This window comes from Ochotona princeps, chromosome 27, assembly GCF_030435755.1.
Source record: "Ochotona princeps isolate mOchPri1 chromosome 27, mOchPri1.hap1, whole genome shotgun sequence".
In the NCBI taxonomy this organism is placed as follows: Eukaryota; Metazoa; Chordata; class Mammalia; order Lagomorpha; family Ochotonidae; genus Ochotona; species Ochotona princeps.
Genome location: NC_080858.1, coordinates 3,593,536 through 3,608,687, shown reverse-complemented (window position 1 = coordinate 3,608,687; position 15,152 = coordinate 3,593,536). Strand labels below are relative to the sequence as shown.

At 42.8% G+C, this 15,152-nt stretch overlaps 1 protein-coding gene across 10 annotated transcripts in view; it reads left to right on the top strand.

Moving 5' to 3' along the window:
• The window catches only part of ERC1 (ELKS/RAB6-interacting/CAST family member 1), a 317,123-nt gene that overhangs the window by 13,717 nt on the left and 288,254 nt on the right, over positions 1–15,152 (top strand). For all 10 annotated transcript variants that reach the window (XM_058656089.1, XM_058656090.1, XM_058656085.1 and 7 more), the window contains exon 2: positions 10,816–11,653. In XM_058656089.1, coding sequence (XP_058512072.1) covers positions 10,985–11,653 — 669 coding nt within the window. In that variant the 5' untranslated portion in view covers positions 10,816–10,984. The remainder of the gene's footprint in view (positions 1–10,815; positions 11,654–15,152) is intronic.

Here is a 15,152-nt window from a genome sequence, read left to right as displayed (position 1 = left end):
AGGGAACTGGATGGGAAGTGGAGCAGCCAGAGATACGACCTGGTGCCCATATGGGATTCCAGCAGATGCAATGTGAGGACTTTAGCCACTAGGCTAATGCGCCAGGCCTGTTTTCCAATGTTACGTGCTGGAAATCATATTGTCTGTGTTCTTTTATGCTTGTCATCTTTGATTCAACATTTTTTTGAAATGTACATTTGTTAATTTTCACTGCTGAGTAGTATTTAGTAGTGTAAATATACCACAACCATGATGTAATTGACAAATTTTTAGGTTGTTTCTAGTTTAGGGTTATTATGAAATATCCACAAAAAATTTAAGACAAAACAAACAAAATAGGGGGTCTGGCGGCGTGGCCTAGCGGCTGAAATCCTTGCCTTGAACGTGCCGGGATCCCATATGGGCACCAGTTCTAATCCCGGCTACTCCACTTCCCATGCAGCTCCCTGCTTGTGGCTTGGGAAAGCAGTCGAGGACGGCCCAAAGCCTTGGGACCCTGCACCCACATGTGGTACACCTGATTACTTGGGGAGTGAATTATTGGACGTAATATTTTCCTCTCTGACTCTCCTCCTCTCTGTATATCTGACTTTGCAATAAAAATAAAAATAAATCTTACAAACAACAACAAAAAGGATAATTTAATCTTTCTCAGAATTACACATGTTGCTTGCTCTTCAAAGGTGATCAGTATGAAAACAGGAACAATCACAAAATGGAAGAAAATATTTGCAAATGATATATTTGATTACTGAGTTGTGTTCATAATATTGAAAGAATTCTTAACAGAATAAGACAACCCAAAGAAAAAAATGAGTAAAATAGTTGGTTGTATTTTCATCAGTGAAGACCCATGCCAGTTTATAATTTTATTTATGTAAAACTTTATTTTTTCTATACCTTTTTTAAAAATTTTTTTTAATTTTTTTTATACCTTTATTTTTTAATGAAAAGGCAGGTTTAGAGAGATGTGGAGACTTAGAAAAGCATTGTTAAAATCCTGATGGAAATTTAAATCTATTTGGGGTAGAATTACTTCTCTCTCTCTCTCTCTCTCTTTCTCTCTCTCTCTCTCTATATATGGAATGTTTAAATCAATGAATATAGCATTTCCATTTATTTATGTTGCCTTTCTTGTCTCTGAGTAGTGTTTCACGGTTTTCTAATAATCTTACGTATCTTAAAAAATTTAGTCCTAGGTAGCAGATGATAGCATAAATAATATCTTTTAAAGGCTTTTTTTTTTTTTTTTTTTTTTTTTTGGAAAGGCTGGATTATAGCGAGACTAGTACAGAGTGAGAGTGACCCTTCATCTGCTGATTCATTCTCCAAGTGGCCAGAACAGCAGGGGGTGGGCCCTAGAAAGCCTGGAACCTCCTCCAGATCACCCATATGGGAACAGGGGCCCAAGTGCTTAGGCCAGCCTCTGCTGCACTCTCAGGCTACGATTAGAGAGCTGGATCAGAAGTGGAGCATTCAGGACACAAAAGAGCTACCGAAAGGGATGCTGGTGCTGCAAGCAGATGCCTGGTATGCAGTGCCACTGCCCTGGTCCTTATAAATTGTTTTCTTTTCATCTCTTTTTGTTTTCTTTTCCTTTTCTCTCAGTCTGTCTTGTCTTATTATTTCTATTGGAAATGCAGAGAGGAGAGACGATATTCTGTCTGCTGCTTCACTCCCTAAGTGGCTGCAACAGCCAGAGCTGAGCCGATCCAAAGCCAGAAGCCTGGAGCTTCTTCTGGGTCTCCATGCTGATGCAGGGTCCCGAGGCTTTGGGCCGTCCTCCACTGCTTTCCTAGGTCACAAGCAGGGAGCTGGATGGGAAGTGGAACAGCTGGGATTAGAACCAGTGCCTGTATGGGACAAGGTGTGTACAAGGCGAGGATTTAACCACTGAGCCAATGCATTTGGCCCATAAATCGTCTTCTAGAGTAAGTTTTAATTTCTGTTTCTTTTTGGTGTATGTAGATAAGTTAAATTTTAAATAGTGACTGAATTTTGTTAAATTTGCTTAAGTTCTGTGAATTCTGATAATTTTATCTATGAATTTTCTTGGGCTTAAGCTTATGTGATTTTGGCACATGTGAGTTACTAGCATTTTGTGTCTTTTTTTGCAATTCTTACAGCTTTCTTTTCTTTACTAGCTAAGATTTTTGGCATGTTGTGGTAGAGGAGAGTAATGATAGGGGACATTCTTGTCATTTTCCATCTCAAAGGTAAATTTTTCACTTCACTAATAAGACTGACATGCTATACACATGTACTTGGCAAGGCAGGACCAAGGCCTGGGATTGATGGTTTTATTGTTCTTTCTTTTACCTTAATTATTATAGAGACAGACACACACACACACACACACACACACACAAGTAAAAGTGAATCCCATCTTCCCATCTGTGGTCCACTGACAGAGTGCCCACTCCGGCTGGGTCTGGGCTGGGAGCCAGGAGCTTGGAGCACAGTACGGCTTCTCCCATGTGGGTAGCAGGAACTCAGTTCCTTGAGCCGTGATGTGCTGCTTTCCAGGATCTGCGTTGGTAGTAAGATGGATCTGGACTCAGACCCAAGGCTTACACTATGGAGCACGGGATCTTAACCTCTAGGTCAAACGTGCAACCTGGCCAGGTTGGTTAGATTAGCAGGTGCACAGCGAACACCGAATAGGCAGGCAGTTGCTTAACACACCATGAAGAATACATCAAAGATGCTAGCATGCTCTGATCTTTGTCCCCTGTGTACTGGAAACAGTAGCATGGAGATAGAAAGGCGATGCCTACAATGTGAATTGTGTGACGCAGTATTAATGAAGAGCCGTTCTAGATTGCTCCTAAGCAGTTTTATGTTCCACAGCTGGGTTCTAAGCTAGGCAGGAATGAGAGTCCCGTGCCTCACCAGAAGCCAGGAAGCAATGAGAAACCATCTTGTTACAGCTTCCAAGCGAGACAGGAAAGCATGAGATGGCTTTGTAGCCTGCTGGCACCTCCTGTTCTGGGAGGATTGCTAGGCCTTCTGCCAAGGCTCAGATAAGCTGCAGGTCATTAGAGCTCCATGGCAGAGCCATTCCTCTGTAAGTGTTTGTAGTAGTTGCTTTTGTACATATCTTTTATGTAAGAAAGATACCTTCTAATCCCAAGATTTATGATTGTTAATAGGTATTAAAATCTGATAGTTGTCTTATCTCTTGGGATTGCATTTTCTTCTTCTAATTAGTTATTTTGGCTGATTACATGGGCTTAAACTTCTTTTTTGGTTAACATGTATTTACTTGAAAGGCAGAGAGAGAGAGTCAGTCAGTCAGTCTTGGATCCACTGGTTCATTCCCCAGATGACTGCAACAGTCAAAGCTTAGCCTATCCAAAGCCTAGAGCCAGGAGCCAGGAGCTTCAGGTCTCCCACTTGGGTGCACATTAGCAGGAAACTGAGTCAAAGTAGAAAAGCTGGGACTTGAATTGGTGCCCACATAGAATGCCAGCACCCAATCTGGTGGCTTAGGCTGCTGTACCACAGTGCTGTCCCTGGGCTTAAACCTTTAAAAAAAATTATTAGCGAGTCAAAAAAGATACCTCCAGTCCGCTGGTTCACCCTTCAAATGCCTGCAACAGTCAGGCTGGGCTGAAGCTGGGAGCTAGGTCTCATGTGGTGGCAGAACTCGGCCAGGCTGAAGCTGGGAGCCGTGGTCTCACGTGGTGGCAGAACTCAATTGAGCCGTCACTCGCTGCTTCCACAGTATGCCTTAGCAGGAAGCTGAGACTGGGAGTGAACCTGGCACCCAGACATTCATGGAGGAGTGTACACCTCCAGGTGGTGTCTTCATTGCTATGTCAGCGCCCACCCCAATTTCATGGAGTTTTGCGCTTCTTAAGTAATTCCATAGTACTTTTTTTTTCCTTTAAAAGGCTTCACTTATTTAAGAAAGCCAAGTTTTTTATAGATGACTTTGTCCCTAACTACCTTTACCCCCTGCTGTTCTGTAATTGGCCTCGTTTAATGTGTGGAATGTGCTTTTGCTGAATTTCCCAAGGAAGAGAGAGTACATTTACTTCTGACTTATCAATAAGCTATTACTAAAGATCTAAGAAACTTACATTGTTTCTTCTGAAACAAGCAGTAGTTACATTGTAAATCTTCTAAATCATCTTTTTAGATCTTTTAAACCAGTTACATTGTAAATCTTCTAAATTATCTTTTTAGATCTTTTAAACCGCATCCTTGCAAGTTGCTACACAGCTAATTTTTCTACCTGCATTTATGTAAACAGTAGAAAGTTATTGGCAGTACCTAGAGTTTTGGTTATTTTTTGTGATTTTTTTTAAAAAGACTTAATTATTTTTGTTGGAAAGGGAGATTTACGGAGAGACAGAGAGAAAGATGTTGGATCTACTGGTTCACTCCCCAAGTGGCCACAATGGCCAGAGCTGAGCTGATGTGACATCAGGAGCCGGGAGCTTCTTCTGGCTTTCCCACAAGGGTACAAACCTGCTTTTCCAGGCCAGCAGCAGAGTGCTGGCTGGGAAGTGGAGCAGCTGGAACTTAAACTGGCGCTCATATGGGATCCCAGTGTTTGAAGGTGGTAAATTAGTCAAATTGAACCATTGCACTGGACCCATCATGTTTTTTTTTTATGTTTATTTTTTTATTGTTGATTACATTGCATTATGTGACACAGTTTTATAGGCACTGGGATTCCCCCAATCCCCCTCCCTAACCCCCCCATGGTGGAGTCCTCCACTGAGTTGCATTACCACAATTCAAATTCAGTTGAAATTCTTTCATTGCAAGCATATACCAAGCATAAAGTCCAGCATCTTATTGTCCAGATAAGTTCAACAGTTTCTTGGGGAGACCATCTCTGGTCTGAAGGTACAGCTGGCAGAGTATCATTCCGATCAATTAAAAGCCCCCACATTACATCAGTAACAGTTTATAACGTTATTGAATTGGTTGACATGGTATTGAGTAACCAATATGTTAAAAGAGGAAAAAAAAAAAAAGAATGCAAGTTCTGAACCCCATCCTGTGATTTCTACATTGACATTTCAATTATTAGTTTATATACAACTGGGTGCTATACACCTTAAAATGGCTATAGATTACTATTCAGCTGTCTCATGTCTACTTTGACTTCAGTATTCAGCGGTCCATCATGTGTATTTTTAATAAAAGATTTATTTATTTTTATTGGAAAATCAGATATACAGAGAGGAGGAGGGACAGCGAGGAAGATCCTCTGTTCGATGGTTCACTCCCCAAGTGGTCACAATGGCTGGAGCTGAGCCAATCTTAAGCCAGGAGCCTCTTCTGCGTCTCCCACATGGGTACAGGGTCCCAAGGCTTTGGGCCGTCCTCCACTGCTTTCCCAGGTCACAAGCAGGGAGCTGGATGGGAAGTGGAGCTGCAGGAATTAGAACTGGCTCCCGTATGGGATCCTGGCGCATTCAAGGTAAGGACTTTAGCTGCTAGGCAACTGTGCCGTGTCCCATCATGTGACTTTTTGTAATGGTTCTGTTGGTGCCTTGCTGAATGTCAGTTTTTATAATATTGTCAAGTTTCTGAATCTATCCTGGAATAATTGGTTTAATCTTATGCTTCTGGCCGGGCAGTTTTTTATTTTGATAAAGCAGCGATTTTTGTCAGGGTTCCTGGTGATTATTAGAAATAAGTTGGGTAGGCATCTGGTGCGGCAGTGAAGTTGCTGTTTGGGGTACTTGGATCCCGTCTCAGTCCCCTGGTTGAGTGCCAGCTACTCCCAGCCAGCTTCCTGCTGCTGTGCACCCTGAAGTAGTCACTCAGCATGTGGGAGACCTGTGGGAGACGTGGACTGAACCTGCTCTGGCTCTGCCTGGCCCACCACGAACTGTGGAGGGAAGTTGGGGTGAGCAACAGATGGACGATTTCTCTGTCTGTCTGTCTTAGTTGTCTGAGCCGTTACTGCTGCCTCCTGGGGTCTGTAAGAGCAGGTGCTGTGGAGCTGTAGTCAGTTATTGAACCCAGGGAACTTGTGGCCATCTTAGTCACTGGGCTAAATGGCCCCTGTCTTACGATACTATGCTTTTTTTATATGACAAATATATTTGTGTATGTACTTTATCTTAAATAATCGGTGTTTGCCTCAAAAGTTGTAATTTAGGAGTTGATTCTTTTTTTTTTTTTTAAAGATTTATTTATTTTTATTACAAAGTCAGATATACAGAGAGGAGGAGAGACAGAGAGGAAGATCTTCCATCCGATGATTCACTCCCCAAGTTAGCGGCCACGACGGCTGGAACTGAGCCAGTTGGAATCCAGGAGCTTGGAGCTTCTTCTGGATTTCCTATGCGGGTGCAGGGTCCCAAGGTTTTGGGCTGTTTTTGGCTGCTTTCCCAGGCCACAGGCAGGGAGCTGTATGGGAAGTGGGACTGCCAGGAGTAGAACCAGCACCTATATGGGATCCCGGTGTGTGCAAGGTGAGGTCTTTAGCTGCTAGGCTACCGTGCTGAGCCCCAAAATTGTAATTTTTTTAGAAATAAGATTTGATTTTAAATTTTAAAGGCACACGTTAAAGAGGGAGAGAGTGGGAGAAACACTCAAAGAGATCTTCCATTCACTGGTTCTCTCCACAAAGTGGCTGCAGGGTTGGAAACTGAGCAGATCTAAAGCAGGGGTCAGGAGCTTCTTTGGAGTCTGCCACATGGGTGCATGGTTGTAAGCGCTTGGGCCATCTTCTCCTCCCCTCCCAGGACGTAAGCAGAGAGATGGATTAGAAGTGGAGAAGCCCAAGCACGGATCAGTGCACATATGGGATGCCAGCACCACAAGTGGAGGCCTAGTTTACTTCACCATGGTGTCAGCCTCCAGAGTTGTAGTTTTTCAGTGGGTAAAATCGTAAAACTTAAATGGACAGAAATATGAACTGATGATGGAATTGTGGTATATATATATATCCAGATTTTTGGTAACATTCTTGTTAGAATTCCATTTTAGGAAATTTCTCTGAATGTGTGTCTTGGCAGGCTTGTAGAGTTTTAAATGCTGTTCTGATACTTTAATTTTCTTTGTTACAAAATTTGAGAGGCAAAAAGTGAAAGCTCCCTTGTACTGGTCTTTTCTTCATGTGCCCACAACAGCCAGAGCAGAGTCTGGGTTGAAGCTGGGAACCTAATCCAGGTCTCAGATGTGGGTGACAGGAACCCAAATATCTGAGCTGTCATCATTGTCCCTCTCGGGGTCTGCATTGGCAGGAAGTTGGAGCCTGTGAAGGTCCTACAGTTGGAAAGCAAGGACTAGTTGTGCAGTCAGCCAACATTATTGTCTGTGTGATTTATGCTGGATTTGGGAGGTGGAGATAAGATTTTCCTTTGTCCTTAAGGATGTGATTGATTATAACATAAAAAGCACAGTATTCATAAAAAAGTTCCTAGTAATGAGGAACACTTAAATTAGAGGGATTTAAGAGTTTGTGTAGGATTGTGACCATTGGACTTGGCTTGTAACCATGAGTTAGTCAAGCAGTTGATGTGGAATCGAAGGTCATGACAGCAAGAGAGAACGTGTAATTTCAGGAAATTGCCTTCACTTGATTATGGTTGTCACATGGAGAAGGAGAATGGTTAGGAAAATAGCCTTGGAGAGATAGGCAGGGCCCAAGTTATGAAAAATCTTAGCTGTACTAGGAAGGAATTTAGATTTTTAGTTTGAAAAACTCTTAAACTCTTAATGGAAGTTTGTAGGTGTATATTGTGTCATGTTTTGACAATGTTGTACTTTAGTTCTAGAACAATGGTTTTTAAACTTTTTGTTGCAGCGTCCCCTTGTACTTTTGCAAATTGTTGAGGACCCCACTTTATTTATTAATGAAGGCTATATCTATCATTAGTTACTACATTGGAAATCCAAGAAAGCTTTCGAATATCGAAGTACAAATGCAGACTTTACATTGTCTGTCAGTGAGATAAGATTATGTGTCACAGAGCCTTTAGAAAACCAGCTCTGTACACATTGTATGGAAAGTAATTTTGCTTTCACGGACCTCCTGAAGGGTTTTGAGTACTGTGGCGGCCAACCTGTCCTGAGGATTGTCTTCGAAGATCATTCTGGCACTGGTGTTGAAGTGTTGACCATCTTTTAAATTGTGATACAGTTTGCACACACGCATGAATATGCACAGCTGAAACACAGTGTTTCAGGAAGCAGCAGCATATTAGTGATGTATTACTGCAGCAGCAAATTACCTGAACATTGACTAGAATGATTGAGAAAAGGAAGATCCGATTTAATGAATAGCCTATGAGGGTGGTCCTAGCTCATACATCTCTTGCAGTTGGAGTTGAGATACCAGTAAAGTTTGCAGACATCTCAAGGTTTTACAGATTGCAGGGTTCTCTTCCAACCTGTCATGTAGGGATTTTGGTCGGAGGCCTCCGTTCTGGCTGCACACCTCTGTTCGCAGAGGAGTTTTGAGTATCCTCATGGTGTGATAGCCAACTTCACATGGAGGAAGTGATCCGCTTCAATGTCTTTCCTGAGTCTTGAAAATCACACATTATGCAAAGCAAGTTACTCAGTCCAGTTCGCATTCAAGGGGAAAGGAGTGTGTTTCCTCCTCTTGAAGAAAGGAGTGTCAAAGAGTATGTGGACATCTTTCTAGACTACCACAAATAAATTTCCGGAGGCTGAGTCTTCCGTGTGCTCTTCTTTCCTGTAAACCCTTGCTGACAATGCTAAGAATATAGGGTCCTGATTGCTCTTGACCCAGGCCGCTTCTCAGGTTGGGGTTTGCAATGGTTTGCGTTTAGGAATGAGGTAGTGTCTCATGGGGACAAGGATAGAGACTTACTTACCACTTACTGTGAAAGTGGCGAGTTGCCCAAGCTCGGTGTTGTGCAGCTGTCGTGTAGCGTCCCTGTGACCCCCTCCATCTAACCTGTGGGACGTGGGGGTAACGGAGCAGATCAGGTGGTCCGTGTCTGACTCAGGAGACTCAGGTTCCGTCAGAATCCATAACCCAGTCACAGAATAGCCTATTGACTTGTGAATACAGTGAAATTGCAGACCTTTGCAATGTTTGTTGTTGCTTTAGTGTGATACACTCTGAAAATAAGTTATGGGTTCTGCTTCCTGCTTTATTATCATTTACCTTTGACACTTCATTTCTGTGGGCTCCACACCTATAGATTCAACCAAGATGTGGATCATGAGGAGTTGGAAAAAAAATTGTATCTTACTGCATCTTCACAGACTTGTTTTTTAAACAATAATGAGAAAGATTTATATAAATTGTGCTAGGTATTGTAACTGAGAGATAATTTGAAGAATTTGGAAGGATGTGTAATATGAGCCTTGATCATTCACAAATTTTGGTACCCATGGTGATCCTAGAGCCAGTTATTTATATTATTATTATTATTATTATTTACTAAAAACAAGCACGGGTGAATGTTTGGCCCAGTGGTTAAGGTGCTAGTCCGGATGGTCACGTTCCGTCTCAGAGTGCTTGGGTTCAGTTCCTAGCTCCGGCTTTTGAATCCCGCTTGCTGCTCATGTAGATGTGGGGAGGGAGGTGATTGGATTCCTGCCCCACCGCGTGGAAGACCTGCATTCAGTTCCTGGCTCGTGGCTTTGGCCCCCTGGTAGCTGGTGGGCAATTGGGGAGTGAACCAATGCGTGGGAGCTCACTGTATGTCTCTCAAGAAAGCAAAACACTGAAATAACACCTATCAAACTGATTTTATAATCCACTGTTAACATATACTTGTGCATTAAAAAAAGTGAGTATCTCTAGAGGCAGTTAGAAAGTTGTTCTGATTAAGGTAGGTCATAATGTAGAAACTGAGATAATGGTTCTGAACTTAAAAGAGAAGGATCAGTTTAAGAGATCCTTGGGAGTCAAATACATAGTTGAACAAGATTTAGGATTCTAAAAATTATATGAAAAGCAGAATTACAAAGAGGGAGAGGTGGAGGCAGATCTTCCATCCTCTGGCTCACTTCCCAAATGGCCATGATAGTCGGGCTGGACCAGGTTGAAGCCAAAGCTACATGTCTTCCAGTTGGGTGGCAGGGGCCTAAGTATTAGGGCTGTATTCCACTGCTTTCCCAGGCACATTAGCAGGGAACTGGATTGGAAATGGAGCAGTTGGGACTTGAACTGGTACTCACATGAGGTGTAGATGTCACAGATGGCAGAAATCAAACCCAGGAAATCCAGTATATACGGAGGGTATCTTAACTTGCATCTTAGCCCCTAAGCAAATTCTAACCCTGGTCAATCTTTATTATTCTCCCTTCCTCCTTTTTGTTTTGCTTTTAGTTGATAGATCAGTGTTGTTGTTTTTTTTTTGACATGCAAAAATTTTAAAAATGTTTACTGTGAAGTACATTTTGACTGCTTGAGTAAAATAGGTGAAAGAAAGAGGAAATAGTGGAGGGATATTGGAAAGTTTCCAAGAAGAGCCATATTTATTGTAGGATATTTTTTAAGTTGTATTTTATTTTTATTGCAAAGTCAGATACACAGAGAGGAGGAGAGACAGAGAGGAAGATCTTCCATCCGATGATTCACTCTCCAAGTGGCCACAATGGCTGGAGCTGAGCCAATCTGAAGCCAGGAGCCAGGAGCTTCTTCCAGGTCTCCCATGCAGGTGCAGGGTCCCAAGGCTTTGGGCCATCCTCGACTGCTTTCCCAGGCCACAAGCAGGAGCTGGTTGGGAAGTGGGGCTGCCAGGACTAGAACCGGTGCCCATATGGGATCCTGGGCATGCAGGGCGAGGACTTTAACCACTGCGCTATCGCGCCGGGCCCCATTATTGTAGGATTTAACATGTGATCTTTTCATTTCAGATATGGTGTAAGATATTTCTTCAAGACTGGACAGCTGAGGACCTGTAAATCCTGATGAGCCTTAAGCCAGCTTGTAGCCATAGAGAAACCTCACAGAGTTCCATTGTTTTTCCTTCCTGCTTCACACGGTTCCCTGCACCCAAATTCATCTTGCAACCATCTTGCAATCATGTATGGAAGTGCTCGTTCAGTTGGGAAGGCGGAACCGAGCAGCCAGAGCCCTGGGCGTTCCCCTAGGCTTCCGCGTTCCCCCCGCTTGGGTCATCGTCGGACCAATAGCACAGGGGGCAGTTCTGGAAGCAGTGTTGCAGGCGGCAGTGGGAAAACCCTCTCAATGGAGAATATACAGTCCTTAAACGCTGCCTATGCCACATCTGGCCCTATGTACCTAAGTGACCACGAAAACGTGGGTGCAGAAACGCCTAAGAGCACCATGACACTGGGCCGCTCTGGAGGACGTCTGCCCTACGGTGTCAGGATGACCGCCATGGGCAGTAGCCCCAACATCGCCAGCAGTGGGGTGGCCAGCGAGACCATCGCCTTTGGAGATCACCACCTTCCTCCCGTGAGCATGGCGTCCACTGTACCTCACTCTCTCCGCCAGGCCAGGGACAACACCATCATGGATCTGCAGACGCAGCTCAAGGAAGTGTTAAGGGAGAATGATCTTTTGCGGAAGGATGTGGAGGTTAAAGAGAGCAAACTGAGTTCTTCGATGAATAGCATCAAGACCTTCTGGAGCCCCGAGCTGAAGAAAGAGCGAGCCCTGAGAAAAGACGAGGCTTCCAAGATCACCATTTGGAAGGAGCAGTACAGAGTTGTGCAGGAGGAAAACCAGGTGAGTGTTCCACAGATGTTTCCCTTTCTTGGCTGAATGCGTGTCTTAAAGGGAGATGAGCCATTCTTTTTCTTTTCCTAGTTTATGTATCTGTCCTTTCTCTGTTTAGTTTAGTATTTTTGCCCTCTATTGCTCAGTCTTTTCCAGATTTGCAACTATGTACCCTATTTTTTTCCCCCTTTGTTTTCTGGTTGCCGGATGGCATGCTTCTCATTCTTGTTTGTTTCTTTTTTCTGGGTTCTCTTTCTGTCTTTTCTTTCAGCATGTGTTATCTCTTTTTGTTTTGTAATTCTTTTGAGAATATAATTTCGCATGCATCCATCAATGTGACTTTTATAAGTTATATCATTAAGATTTGTCTTAATAAATATTAAAAAAAAAACAGCCAGTCTTAAAAGTATCACATGATCAATCATTGTGTTGTCAGTGCATAACAGATGTTACTTTCAAAAAGCCAATTATGTTAATTAAGGGCGTTAAACCTTTATTTGAGAGATGGAGTGAGTGAACCCGCATCAGTTGGTTCACTCTCCTGCTGCCTGTAGTGCTCAGGGATGGGCCAGGCCACGGCTGGGATCCAGGAACTCCAGCCAGGTCTTCTGTGAGGGTGGCACGGGCCCAGCCACTTCATCACCTGTTGCCCCTGCAGTGTGCCCTGGCAGGAAGCTGGAGCGAGAGTCCAGGCACACCAGTGTGGGATGGGGATGTCCCAGTCCAACCGACAGCCAAGCAGCTGCCCCTGGGGATGTGTGGATTAGGTACAGACAATGAGTCACTGGTTTTTCTGCCGACATTTATGGAAAGACAGAGTGTGACCCTGTGCTCCCATTCACTGCTCATTGCCTGAATACTGGCAATGAGCAGGGCTGCACTGGGCAAGCCTAGAATGGGGAGCCGGGCCGCAGTGTAGCTTTCTCGGGTGACAGGAGTCCAATCACTTGTGCTATCATTGTTGTCTTCCAGAGTCTGCATTGGCAGGAAACTAGAACCAGGACTTGGAGCTGGGCATTGGACCCGCGCACTTTGGTGTGGGATATGGGTGTCCTAACTGGTGTCTTAACCCATAAGCCACATGCCCACTCCTTATAGAGGAATTTCTAGTAGGTCCTTGGTTGTTGGCATATATCTTTTATTTTTTTAAATTTTGGTTTGTTTAGATTATGAATCATAAAGAAAGTAACAAGCTTTGCAATTTCTCCATTGGTCTTCAGTGATGCTGAGAAGAAGGAATTAGAATTGATCTTTTGTCTCTGATGAAATAAATCAGTTGATTACCTAGTCACTTTATTACCAATACTTAGGTATTGAAATCTGCTCTTTTGGATACCTGAGGATCTCTAGCTGTATTACCTTTTGTGTGTTAAACCTCCAGACCTACTTTTTCAACAACAAGATAGCTGATTTTGTTTGGGTAATAGATATTGTACAGAGAAGCATAGATAAGAAAATAAAATTTATCCCAGATCATTTCATTCATGGCTGACTTCAGTATTTTAACAGTGGAAGTTTCTTTTTGATGAAATCTAGGCATAGACACAAAATATTTTACATGAATGATATATTTTAGGTGATACGCTGTGACATTTGTAACCAACAACATTTTCAGCTGTATGTAGAGAGCTGTACAATATACATTTAAACATTATTTTAATGCTTGTGTAACATTGTATTGTGTGTATACTTTATACTAGTTAATCTAATTGAAATTAAATATCTTCACATTTACTTGAAATAGCACAAGGTAATTTAAAAACTAAATCTTGAATTCATTGGAATCTGAGATTTCAAAGTAATTTAAAATTATGGTAATTGTCTTAGCTGTGTTATAACCTCAAGGTAGTTTTCTTCACTATTTAATCACTGCTTAAATTTAGAGTGCCAACACTTGAAATTTAAAACTTTAATATATTTTAATCTGTAGCTTTGGTAGAGACCCAGACTTTAAAAAAAAACCTTCAAAAATGTTGCTTATGAAATTATTTTGAATTTGAGTCAGTAAGACTTTTCAAATATGAAAAAGATGAGAACTGAAATGAAACCTTGGAGTAAGGACAGGTTCCTGAACTCGGCGCTGGTGGATTGTCACCCACATGTGTGTCCTTGACAACCCGATCCTCCGCCCTTAATACCAACTAAGTGAAAAATCTCCAGGCCTTAGGGCTGAGACAAGTCTCTCTTGTGTTTCTGATGATAAGCCCCTTCTGTGACCTTTAGGATTTATTCCGTACATTGGAATGTTAAGCGTGTCTGTTGCCCCTCAGCCGTGGAGACTTTGTGAGGGTTTGACAGTGCTACTTTGCAGCTAGTTGTGGGGGGGGGAACCTGGGGAAGGAGGGAGGAAGTGCCCAGTGCTGCTGCTTTGTTCCTGTTCCGTCTCACTCCAGATGTGTGACCTACTCCTCAGCTCTGATGGTGACCTTCAGTAGGCAGGACTTGTCTGGGGAAGAGGCCCCTACTTTTTTAGATGTGTCCAGCTAAAAACAGCGTTCTCAGTGATTTTGGTGTCCTCCCTACATTGTGAAATTTTAGTGTACAAGATAAATGTTCGATGTTAGAGTAGAATGAAAAAAAAATATTTATTTATTTGCAGTTGACATTTAAAGCTGCTGGAAAATGAAATAGAACAAAATGTATCATTCCCAAATGTGACATTAAAGTACCTCTTCAGTTGTTGCAGTTTGATATTGAGTAAATATCAGTAGAAAAAAACAATAGGTTTGTTTTCCTTAGTCTTATGGTGAAGTTTAGAAAAGCTTAGGTGCTAGTAACTGTATCTGGTCTTAGGATGAGTATTGGGGTTTTTGGTGATGTGGGTTTGAGTTATGTATTAGTAGTGTTATTAGTTCCCAAACATTTTTTTTTTAAATTAATTTTTTTTGAAAGGCAGATTTTACAGAGAGAGGAGAGACAAAGAGAGAGGTCTTTCAACCACTGGTCCACTCCCCAAATGGCCACAATGGCTAGAGCTGGGTCGATCTGAAGCCAGAAGCCAGGAACTTCTTCCTGGTCTCCCACACGGGTGCAGGGGTCCCAAGGACTCGAGCCATTCTCTGCTGTTTTCTCAGGCCACAAGCAGGGAGCTGGATCAGAAATGGAGCAGCCAAGATATTTACTGGTGCCCATGTGGGATGCCAGCACCACAAGCGGAGTATTAACCTGTTTGTTGAGACGCTATGCCAGTCCCAAGATTTCTTTCTTTTAAAATCAGTGTTGTATAGTGTTGAACAAGTATTGCTAATACAGATCTCATACTTTTTTTTTTTTTTTTTTTACAGATTTATACATTTATTTGAAAGAATTAGAGGGAGAGAGATTAGGAAAGGTCTGGTTTACTCTGTGAATGTGCACAGTAGTCAGGGATGGGCCAGGCTGAACTCAGGTATCTCACGTGGGTGGCAGGGGCCCATGTCCTTGGGCCATCTCCTCTGCTGCATTTCCCAGGCCATGAACAGGGAGCCTGTGCCAGTCTGCAGAGCTTAGCTGCTGTGTCATGTTGGGC